We start from the raw sequence: 12,276 nt of genomic DNA, 5'->3' as shown, positions 1-12,276 counted from the left end.
GGGGTGGAATTCTAGGCCAGTCAGATATACAGTTCAGTCCTGGAGAGCTGGGGGGTGGGGGTGGGGTCAGATGAGCAATGATTTAAAAGGAAAAAATGAAATAGGTGTTATATTACATAAGTCTTTTCTCTAAAAGTAAAATATTCCACACGCGAAATACCCATATTTTTAAAGCTCTGATGTCAATAAATAAAAGTCAGATATAATAAAATATAAATCAAATGTAAGGAGATGCCTGAATCTGATATGAATGCCCTCTAATGTCATATACAGCCACTTTTGTGGGAGTTCTCACCACTGATTTGAAAATATGAACCTTGAAGTCACAGCAGCCAACCACAAGATAACAGAATAGACAACTGAAAACAGGGCCTATTTACGGTGGAAATACTTCTTTACAATTTTCCTCTGTGAGAACCTGACAGAAGAATTTATAAACGGACTACATGCCTCAGTTGGGTAGAACCAATTCAACAAGACTTAAAGTTGGTGAATTCAATTCTCAGCTCTTTTGGCCTACCATCACCACTCGAGGTCTACAAAGATGAAAAGCTTGGGAACTCTTCCGAAGACCTTCATCTGCAGAACCACTCTGCCTGAAGACTGCACTCAGGACACTTTCTTCCCCACCTGCTCCCTTAATAAAGAGCTGATTAAAAAAAATCCATCAGTCCAAATGCTTTACTTTTTTTTTTTAATTTTTTAAAGATTTTTTTATTTCATGTATGTGAGTACACTGTTGCTCTCTTCAGACACACCAGAAGAGAAGAGGGCATCAGATCCCATTACAGATGGTTGTGAACCACCATGTGGTTGCTGGGAATTGAACTCAGGACCTCTGGAAGAGCAGTCAGTGCTCTTAACCTCTGAGCCATCTCTCCAGCCCCCAAATGCTTTACTTTTAACCTCGGCATTAAAAAGGCAAAAAGTAGTGAGCACCCTAAAATTCAGGGCAGCTTATGGAACGTTTAAAAATAATTCTTGCCCAGAGGCAAGAAAGGAATCAGTATGTAGGGAAACATAGACAGGAAGCACCAGAACCATTGGGAACTGTAGCACCCAGCAGCCAATCACAGCAGAGAACAGTGATCTGCGCCCAGTGCCCAGCCTCAGACTCCACAGCAGCTCTTCCAAAGCCAGGTGAACAGGAAGGGCTTACAGTGGCTCTGCTCACACCATGCTCAGGCAAAGATTAAGCCAAAACAGAACGGCTCCATTCAACGATAAATAATGTACAAAACAAATAACAAGAAAAAGCAGCACTACATGAAAGAAAAAGATACTACTGTAACGGTAACATTTAAAAAATCCTCTTGAGGGCTGGAGAGACGGCTCAACGGTTAAGAGCACTGACTGCTCTTCCAGAGGTCCTGAGTTCAATTCCCAGCAACCACATGGTGGCTCACAACCATCTGTAATGAGATCTGATGTCCTCTTCTGCTGTGTCTGAAGATAGCTACAGTGTACTCATATACGTAAAATAAATCTTAAAAAAATACAAGAAAAAAAGAAATTGCCATGTATGAGAATAAAAAGAAAGACAATGCGGAAACAATTCTAACAAGGAGGCTCAGATTTGTACACCAGAACTACATAACAGTGACTTAAAAAAAGGTTTACAGGGGCTGGGGATTTAGCTCAGTGGTAGAGCGCTTACCTAGGAAGCGCAAGGCCCTGGGTTCGGTCCCCAGCTCCGAAAAAAAGAACCAAAAAAAAAAAAAAAAGGTTTACAAAGATGAGAAGAGACCCCCAGAATCATTTCGAGATGGACAGCAGTGAACTAATGTTCTTGGAATTGACAGTGGTCCACTACTTTTGTCCACAACTGTAGTCCACTACTGTCCACCACTGTTGTCCACCACTGTCCACTACTGTTGTACACTACTGTTGTCCACTACTTTCCACTACTGTTGTTTACAACTGTCCACCACTGCTGTCCACCACTGTCCACTACTGTCCACTGCAGTACATTACTGTCCACCACTGTCCACCACTGTCCACCACTGTCTACTACTGTCCACTACTGGTGTCCATAACTGTCCACCACTGTCCACCACTGCCATCCACCACTGTCCACTACTATTGTCCATTACTGTCCACCACTGCTGTCCACATCTGTCCACCACTGTACATTACTGTCCACTACTGCTGTCCACCACTGTCCACCTCTGTCTACTTACTGTCCATTACTGTCCACCACTATCCACTACTGTTCACCACTGTCCACTACTATTGTCCACTACTGTCCAGTACTGTCCACCACTGTCCACTACTGTTGTCCACTACTGTCCACTTACTGACCACCAATACTGTCCACTACTGACCACCACTGTCCACTACTGTCCACCACTGTCCACTACTGCCCACCACTGTCCACTACTGTCCACCACTGTTCACTACTGTTGTCCACCACTGTCCACTACTGTCCACTACTTTTGCCTACTACTGTCCACCACTTTCCACCACTCGGGAGACAGAGGCAGGCAGATCTCTGAGTTTAAGATCAGACTGGTCTACAGAGCTAGTTCTAGGACAGCCAGGGCTACACAGGAAAAACCAAACCAAGACAATTGTTTTATATATATGTCCACACAACATGTAGATATAGTTAATGTTCCAAACTTAAAATTGATTACAAGGAAATTGTTGATATAGGCATGAATATATCATCTATATAGCACGCATATATATATATACATATATATATATTCAAAAACCTCCAAAGATATTCACACATCACACACACACACATAGAGTCATACTACACTTGCTGACTGTGCTGTCTAACGGGACTAAGCCTGGGTGACAGGGTCTCTATTACAGCCCTGTTTGTCGACTGTTCTAATTCCACTGCTGAAGCCACTGCCGAGGAAAGAAGGATCCTTTCACAATATTGCTGGTAAGCTGGGCACAGTAGTATGTTCCTGTTGTCCCAGCTGCTGAGGCAGGAGAATTGCTTGAACCTGAGCATCATAGTGACATACCATCTTATATTTGTACTGAAAAACAAAACCAAAGCTTTTTTTAAGATATTACAGTTTATTAAAGCATGTCTCCACTCCACGTCAGGCTCTTCCTGGTGCCATCCTATGTCAAGCAAATATAACCAAGGAAGGAGTCACACACGTACACCTTGTGTTGTCAGTCTGCTGAACTCAAGAATCAGGAGTCTGTAGGAAGTTCAGAGAATACTCACATCTCAGAGCAGTTGGCCACACCAGTGAACTGACCTTCCTTTTACACAGTGACCTCTCCCACAGCTTATTTTTCTGGCACCACTCACATTATATACAACACATGGAATAGCCTATTCATCAAAGTTTATATTATCAGCCCAGCTTCCACACAGCAGTACTCTATTGAAAGTTAAATTTAGGAGAGTCAAAGTTTACATGCAGATTTTCAGCTCTGGCAGATTTTATCCCTCCCTTTCCTACTCCTTTTTCATGGTCATCAATTCTATCAGTGATGATGCGATATGAAGATTAAAAACGTCAGGTGAAAGGCTGTCAGACTGAACAAGTATACAATCCTACCTGGCAGAAAGAGAGCTTGTATAAAAAGACTTCTATTGCTTTAAAGTTTGCTCTACAACATAGACACTAGGCAAAGAATGATGAAGCAAGAAGGGCTATATTGATATCAAATTGATTTTGCTGATACTAAGAGAAAGAAATTGGTCAGGTAGGTGACAGGTGAGAACTTTAAAGGGTAAGTTCTACATTCCCTCGTCAGCCAGAAGTTGATATTCTCCAGCAGTTCTGTCCTGACTGTGAGGCAGAAATGTAAATGGTAAAACCAAAGCTTTTTAAGTAGTCATTGACAACACACCTAGTCATCCAGGAGCTCTGATGGGAATTTTCAATGGAATTCATATTGACTTCACATTTGCTAACATAGCATCCATTCTGCACCCAGTAGACCAAGGAGTCATTTCAACTTTTAAATCTTACTGTTAAAGAAGTGCACTTTACAAAGTGTAACATCCACTCCTATGACAGACCCAGGAAATTACATAATGACCTTTCCAAAAAGTCAGCGTCTCAGACACTTTGATCCAGGACTTATGAGAAGAGATCAAAGTATATTAGCTGGTGCCAGGAAGAGTTATCTCAACTCTCAAATGACTCTGAGGCGCTCAAGACTTGGATGGAGAAGTGACTGCAGATGTGATGAGTGTAGCAAGAAAACTAGACCTGGGCGTGGAGCCTGCGGCTGTAGCTGAGTTACTGCATCGCGTAAGGGAACAGTGGATAAGGAGCAGCTTCTTGAGGCTTGGTGTCTTAGTGAAGACACAGAGGATGCTGGAGAAATAACAAAAGGCTTAGGACATCACGTAAGCTTGGCTGACAAGGTAGATGCAGGGCTTGAAGGGACCAGCCCTACACTGAAAAAGTGCTGTGCTACCGAGCAGTATTCGCATTGCAAGCCACAGACAAATCATTCCTAAAGCAAAGTTAACTGGCATAGCAAATTTCACCGATCTTAAAAATAACAAAAACAAATGAAAAAATCCAAAATTGTTACAGCCACTCTAACCTCAACAACCACCACCGAATCGGTCAGGAGCCACCAAGGCAAGACTTCTCCCACCAAAACAACCACCATGGATGAAGGCTATGGGGGTAGCCCTTTTTAACCATTAATAATGTATTCTCAAATAAAAACTGCAACTTTTTAGGCAAGCTATTGCACACTTAATTAAAACAACTTTTAGGTGGGCTTGTGCGTGTGTGTGTGTGTGTGTGTGTGTGTGTGTGTGGGCGTGCGTGCGCGCGCGCCTGTGTTTCACCCTCGATAAACCTGCCATTTAGGAGGTAAAGGCAGGAGGATCAGGAGTCCCTGTCTTGAAAACAACAACAAAATATTTTTTTTACCTACTATACTACAAGAATTATATAGCTTCTTTATTGTGGTGGCTTACAACTGGACCAACAAGATGTCCGACTTATGGCCAAAGGTAAGTTAGGGCCATATTATCAAAATACAATTCCCAACACCATTAGCTAGAATGCTGAAATCCAGAAAAATCACAATCCCCAAGGTACAAATCTGGAAATGGTAATATAAAACCACGCGTGGGCTGAGTATGTAGCTGGGTATGCTTGGAGCCCAGTTTTCATGTCCCATCACCACAAACAAGATTTTAAAAAACAAAACAAACTACCAAAAAGAAACACAACAAAATGCCAACTGTTGCTAATGTTGGCTTCTGTAAATGTTTCATTAAGTCTTCTCTTTAGCTGCCTTTTAAGCTTTTTTCTTAGTGTTCTACAAATGGGCCAACAATGGTAAAATAATAAGATGTTTATAGATGGTAATTTATTTTTTTTATTTTTTTAAAGATTTATTTATTTTATGTATGTGAGTGCACTGTCACTGTCTTTAGACACACCAGAAGAGGGCATTGGATCCCATTACAGATGGTTTATGAGCCACCATGTGGTTGCTGGGACTTGAACTCAGGACCTCTGGAAGAGCAGTCAGTGCTCTTAACCGCTGAGCCATCTCTCCAGCCCCGGTAATTTATTTTTAATTATAAACACTGGATCTAAACAGAAATCTGAACATTTTATTAAAGAAAAAAGGTAAAAATTTAATGTAAGTTGATTTAAAAAAACCCAACTGGAAAAAAAAAGGTATAATATAAACGATAAATGCAAAGGACCAATTCACCAATGGGAAAAGGGATATGGAAAAAAAGTCACTTCACTTAATGAGAATCCCCAGTTTCAGAAATGTTTTAAAGTTCTTTACACATCCCTTCTGTTGTTAAAGAATATAAAAATGATAAAAATTAAAAGAAGACATAGTGTTGAGAAAGTAAACAAGAAAAGATTTTACTCAGAGTATGTATTACAGAAAACCAGAGTTTGTTAGTATAAAACGATGGAGTGTTTTATGTTTAATATTTTGATATTTGGTCTTATTTCAGTCACTGGAATAAATGTAATTTTCACGACAAACATCTACAATGAAATCATGGACTCCTGCTTTTCCCATCAGTCTCATGTTTACGGTTTTGCCTTTTGAGCCAGGATCTCAGCACCCTTCTAAGATTACAATATTCCTCTAGCAATTAGGATTGCTGGTAACTAGACAATGCTTTGCTGTTTCCAATAGCTACATGTACAACCCATTTTGCATTATTAACGTAAGTACAAAGAGTTCAAAGAAAACTGGTAATGTTGTGAACTGATAATTAATACGATCTTTTAACTTTGGTCATATAAAATATACCCGCCATTAGATCTTTAATCGGCCAATAAATGTATAATTGTAATATATAATAAATTTCCATTAAAGAATAAGGTACCTGTAGCTGCTAAATAAATATTGATGTGAAGACGATTAAAGTGATATCACTTTACAAGACATCGCTTAAGGCAGAATATCAAATAAATCAATACTTAAATATTTAGAGCCCAAACCACAAGGAAATATCATCTCCCTACAAACTATTTCAGTGACCCACAGTTGCTAACAGGTTGTATGTTTTGTGCATGAAGAACATATTTTACATGACACCACCCACCCACACGCACCGCTGGCAAGCCCACAGCTCACGAGTAAGATGCCAGGCAGGATTGTATTTCCCTTCTCTATCTTTCTTAGAGCATCAGGTATCGGCTGCCAGCATCGTCGCCCAGGTGAGGTCAGTGATCAGAGACACCTGGCCTGCTTTTCCCCAGCCGAATCCGTGCGGTGATGCTGGGGTCCCCACCTGGGAGAGGAGGCTTTGTGTACGGACACCCCGCGAGGTGACTGATGCATTCCTCACACCACTAACTATAACCGGCAGCTTTGCTTAGGTTATTTTCACCACGTCGATCCCCCAATTGGTCGGCCAGGAAGATATCCCGTAACAGGACAATAATAAAAATAAATTAAGCGCGACGTACAAAGGCGGCCAACAGGAAAGCACGCCGGGCTGTGAATGTTTGCCCCCATCCGGAGCGCCAAGGCCGGCCTCAGGCCGCGGCTTCCCCTGGAGGGAGCGCGGGAGACGCCCCCGCCGCGGAGGGGCCAGGCCCACTGAGGCCGCCGCCTGAGGCCGGCCCACCGAGAGCGCGCGGCCCGCGCCCCCGCCCGCCGTCGTCATGGGGAACCAGGTTTGGCCACCGCCGCCCGCCGCCCTGGGGGAGCGGCGGGCCAGACCCCGGACGCTCACCGCGCCGCCGGAGCCGCGCCGCTCCTCGCCGCTCGGGCCGCGCCGAGCTCGTCCGCGCACCGGCCCAGCCGCCGCCCGCGAGCCCGCGCCCGCCGCGCCGGTGCGCCGAGGTGCGGGGCTTCGCGGCGGGAGATTTAAACCCGCGGCCCTGCGCGCGGCCGCTCCGCTGTGCGCGCTCCGGAGTACCTGTATCCCCCGGCGGAGGGCGCGGGCCCTGGCTGTGGCTTGCGGGTGAGAAGTGACGGACGCCAGGCGCTGAACCAGGGACCCTCGCTGAGCCGGGGCAGCCGAGGTGGGTGCGCGGAAGACCGGCTTGGCCTTGCCTCCCAGCTCCCGCAGTCCCCGCGCTGCCTCTGCGTCGTGGTCGCCACTTTGTACTAGGGCTCAGCGCGAGGCAAGTGTTCACGCGGGTCTTCACACTCTCATTTTTAAAGGTTTAAAGAGGGACGACTGTTAATAACTGACTTCAAATGCCACATACAGAACTACAGTTCCGAGAGTGAGAGTGAATGATAGACCTGTTTTCAAGAGTAAAAAGCAAATTCTGAGCTTAAAAAAACCTCAGGGAAAAGAAATGGAAATCAGTAGAAAGGAAAATTATTACTGGTAAGGAGTAATGAACTCAAAGTGCTTTCCTTTTCAAGTTGGCATCCAAATTCAACTTTCCTGAAGGTTTACCATATACGAATTCATTGTATATGTGACATATAGGCTGGCAATGGGGGGAAAACCCGCTTAACTCTTGGGGTAACTATCTGATGGATCATAGATAACTACATGATGTAAGGATCCAGACTAAATATTAATTACAAAGTAGTCTGTAAAGCTTTTAAGTTTTAGACTAGAAAAGATACTTCTATAACGGGCTGATTTGAACTAAAAATTTTAAGGTACCTTTAAATTCTTACACAGCTATTTTGGATTTCAAATAAAGGATAAATACTTGAAATTATATGCAATTTTGGGATTCCCCACACCCAAGGAAAGTGTCAATAGCTTCTGCTCCTCAAAGTCCAAATCCTTGAAGGAGTATGAATTAGCAGGAAGCGGGTATGATTGGTCAACTGCAGTTTTCCGGATCTTTCCTAGGTCATACTGAGATGGTAGGTGGGGCCCCAGCTCTTTCTAAGACTCCAGAGAGCTTTTAAACAGCCCGGAGCCCAGGGCAAGGAGTTAGTGGCAATCACAGCAATCTACTGAATGAGTCTAGCTGTCAGCAAAGCAACAGGTGAGCAAAATGAAAAAGACTAAAGCCAGGCAAAAACTGATGTGGAGGACCCCTTAGTACAACCAAGGCAAGAGCGAGCTGCAGTCCAAGCTGTTGACCTTGTGTTAAGGGCTTCTGGGATGGAAGCTGCAAAGTCCCTGACAGACAGCTGCAGCAGCTCCAGTAGGATGACTGGAATATCCCTCCGTCCTCCCTCCACAACAGCCGGAAGCTGACAGAAACTTCTGGGTGCCCTATAACCAGTTCAGAACCTACTTCCCTACTGGACAGGGTTAGAAAGCAACCCACTGACCTGGTTGAGAATGTATTAGATAGCTCCCCTCCAGCTCCAGGTTTTAACACTTGCACAGCTCTTCCCTGATTGACCCATTTTAAAAGTTTGGGTGTTTGTTGTTGTTTTCCTGAGACAAGGTCTCACCATTTAGTTCTGGCTATGCTGGAAACTCACTCTGCAGACCAGACTCGGTCTTCAGGAGTGTTGGAATTAAAGGGCTGGGTCACTAAGCGTGGCTGTATGCACACAGATTCTGCCAACTGGGGCCCGCCTGGCTCTATAGAGCAGAGCTGGCAAGGGCTTCTTCAGTTTTGGCAGATTGCTCTCAGAGAAAGGCTGGACTCAGGCTGGCTCAGCCAGCTCTAGATGTTCCTGGAGAAAGAATACTGTCTTCAAAGGGATCGACCCTTGGGAGGTTCATGATGCTCCAGCCTCCAGGACTTGACCTGTAGCTGCAAGCTGCCTCCTTCCTGTCTGAGCCTTGGGATTCCACGCTATGGCTGCAGATGGGAATTCATTCAGCTGTCTTCAGCCTCCAAGTTCTGAGCAGAACAGACTCCAGCCTCTGCCTGTCTGCACACTCAGACCCAAGGTTGGCACCCCAAAGCTTAACTAGTGTTCCACCTGCAACACTGCTCTCTCAGGGGTGTTCAGAGCAAAGTCCTAACATTTGCAGCTTCTCACAGGCACCTGCAGCCTGCTGAAGGCACAGGGCTGTAGCCTCCTAGCTGACATTCTGTTGCCATCATGAATCTCAATTCCTCCTTCCGTGTTTGAACTGTTAAGCCTGCATGGCAACTAAGCTCCCCTTGCTTTGCCTTAGGTATATGTCCATCCCATTGTTGGGGAGGGCAAGGCAAGAGTTCGTCAGAAAACTCTCAGTATTGTCTGGGATGCCTCCTAACCAGCTATCTGTTTCTTCAGAATCCAAACATTCCTTTCTGGAAAATAGTCTCACAAGACTCAAGAGGCTCCTGAAAGATCCAAAGTTAGGGAAGCCAAACCGTTGCTTCTGAGAAGAGTGTTGAGTGTGGCTGCAGCCAGTGAGCAGGCAGCTCTAGGAATGTAACTTTTGAGTTGTCACTGTGTTGAGGTGCACTTTTTGGTGACTATCATTGTATCATTCATGATCCTGTAAGTTACCCTCACCTATGCATCTAGAAAGTTACCTGCTAAACTCACTGCTTTGGTCCACTGTCAGTGCCTGGTCTACCGTGAATAGATGCTGTTTACATCTCCCTAGGAAGTCACACAACACTAGCACCATGTTTATCCCAGTTTTCCTCCATTAGATGCTTTGCTGTTCTATCCTTATGCATTTCTGCAGCCTTGTCTCCTAGAACTGTGTCCAGTGCAAACTTAGATCCCTAATCAATGTCTATTCTATCAATGACTGTAACAAAAAGGCCTAGTGGCCAGCTGACACATAATACCTAAACAGAATTAGACACCCCTCCCCCAAGGGACAAATGACTCCAAAACCACTTTTACGGTCTTATCATTACAATGGTATGTTTAAGGTATGACCATTACAGTGGTATGTTTAGGGTATTGCCATGTCAGGGGTGTGTTTGTTCCTTGGACTATTTTAAGTAATGCTTCCTCCAACAGTTAGAACTGAATTCAGGAGACAAGTTACCTTTTCCTGCTCTACCTGAAACAGCCAAGGAACACAGCAGGAAGTCAGCACCACCGAGTGTAGAAATGTCTCTTGGCAAACCATGCTGAACTAATGATACTTCTGGGCAGTGATCAGGATTTCCTCAGGATATTCCTATTTATACAGGGTTGATCAAGGTCTTTAAATGGCTTTTACTAGTGCCTTAAGAAATGAGTAAAAGGCGGGGTTGGGATTTAGCTCAGTGGTAGAGCGCTTGCCTAGGGAAGCACAAGGCCCTGGGTTCGGGTCCCCAGCTCCAAAAAAAAAAAAAAAAAAAAAAAAAAAAAAAAAAAGTAAGGCAGAGTTGGGCATGGTGGTGTACACCTTTGATCCCAGTACTCAAGAGGCAGAGGCAGGTAGAGATCTGTGAGTTCAAGGTCAGCCAGATCTATATAGCAAGAGCTACACAGAGAAAACTGGGAAAAACAAAAACCAGAAAACAACAAAATAAAGGATTTAACACTCCTAAAATGTTTACATGAGAAGACTGAATTAAGTATATACAGTTGCCACTTTTCCACGAACATAAAACTTTATACTTAAAAATGTCCTTCATTATAGATTTTTAGAAAGTAAGAATGACTTGGGGTGTGGGGTTCCACAATGAGATCAAAACTGGGAGTAGGGCTCCCCACCCCCCTGCTTCTTTTAACTTAAGACAAGGTCTCACTATGTAACACCCTGACCAGGAAGTCACTCTGTAGACCATGGTGGCCCAAGCTCAGGGATCTACTTGCCTTGGCCTCCTGAGTGCTGGATTAAAGGCACTGGACACCATGCCCAACATGATCTTTACTTTTTAAAATATTTGTTTTAAATGACTATGTCTGTTTATGTATATGCATCAAATCAGAAACTGTCACCAAAGCACCTGGAACTGCAGTTACAGATGGTTCTGAGTCCCAAATTAAAATGTTTTATAAGTTGCTTTGGTCATAGAATCTTATCACAAGCACTCACCAACACAAAGGGTTAATTGTATAATTATGTGTACATCGAACATTGATGGTTTCCTAGCACCTAGAAGGCATAGATGTATAGCTAAGCATAGTTGATAAGATCGAAGTGGAATTCGAATTCCAAAGAGGGGGATTTTGTGTTTTACATAAAAACTTTAAGCGCCTTGCTTCCTCTGCGCCTTCTCCAGGTAAGGCAAGGTTTCCTTTTCATATTTGCCATGATAAATACCATTCCTTCTAGGAATCTAAAGACTTCAGAGGAAGTAAACTTTGCTGGTGTATGAAGTGCACTTCCTTTCAAGCTGCTACCTAGGATCTTCCTGTGCCTCCCTCACTAGGAAACAGCCTGCACGCTCACCTGTGCACCCTCACCTGTGCAGGTGAGGCTCAGCTGCCTCACACGGGATTCGCCACAGCTAATTTACCTCCCACTGCTGTTTACACCTTCTTACCACCTCCTACTTCTTTCTCTGCACTTGGGACACTAGGGTGGCTAAATTCTAATGCCTGCCTCCTACACTTTGTGCTTTTTCCCTCTTATCCCTAAGAACATTCTGGAGTTTAGTAATTCAGTTTTTCCCTTTAATTGAGTTAATTAGGTATATTCAGCCTAAATGTGGGTGTGTATAAGCACACATATTTAACACAAGGCCTCAAACATGGTAACTAATAGTATCACTAAATTATCCTCTAAGCCTAAATTTAAATTTAGGATGTTTATTGTAAACACTAATAGACATTGGTTAAGTATATCTGGCCTCAACATAGTTACAGACTCCATTCCTACAAAAGAGCCTACATAATCCCTCTACTCCAACGTACCCCAGGGAAGCAGGCAGCTCCAGGTGAGCCTCAGACAGAGGAGACTCACAGAAGTGAACGCAGTAAGAGCCCAGGTTTCCGCAGGAAGTAAAGGGACCAGGGAAAGGAAGAAAATTTTCAAAGAAAAGGCACATTAAAAGAAGGTTAGGTCTTTCAGACTTG

The 12,276-nt window shown here is 44.0% G+C and overlaps 1 protein-coding gene across 11 annotated transcripts in view; it reads right to left on the bottom strand.

The window, feature by feature from the left end:
- Positions 1-7,213, bottom strand: part of Ica1l (islet cell autoantigen 1 like) — a 47,617-nt gene extending 40,404 nt beyond the window's left edge. For 8 of the 11 annotated variants that reach the window (XM_032902893.1, XM_032902897.1, XM_032902896.1 and 5 more), the window contains exon 1: positions 6,903-7,027. In XM_032902893.1, the coding sequence (XP_032758784.1) occupies positions 6,903-6,951 (49 nt within the window). In that variant the 5' untranslated portion in view covers positions 6,952-7,027. Of the gene's footprint in view, positions 1-6,545; positions 6,704-6,724; positions 6,877-6,902; positions 7,028-7,171 lie in introns of those variants that run through there. The other 3 variants (XM_032902899.1, XM_032902898.1, XM_032902900.1) reach the window with 3 other exon arrangements.
- Between the last annotated feature and the right edge of the window lie 5,063 nt (positions 7,214-12,276).

Source organism: Rattus rattus, chromosome 5, assembly GCF_011064425.1.
Source record: "Rattus rattus isolate New Zealand chromosome 5, Rrattus_CSIRO_v1, whole genome shotgun sequence".
In the NCBI taxonomy this organism is placed as follows: domain Eukaryota; kingdom Metazoa; phylum Chordata; class Mammalia; order Rodentia; family Muridae; genus Rattus; species Rattus rattus.
The sequence above is the reverse complement of the archived record's forward strand: the minus strand, read 5'-3'. Positions and strand labels throughout refer to the sequence as shown.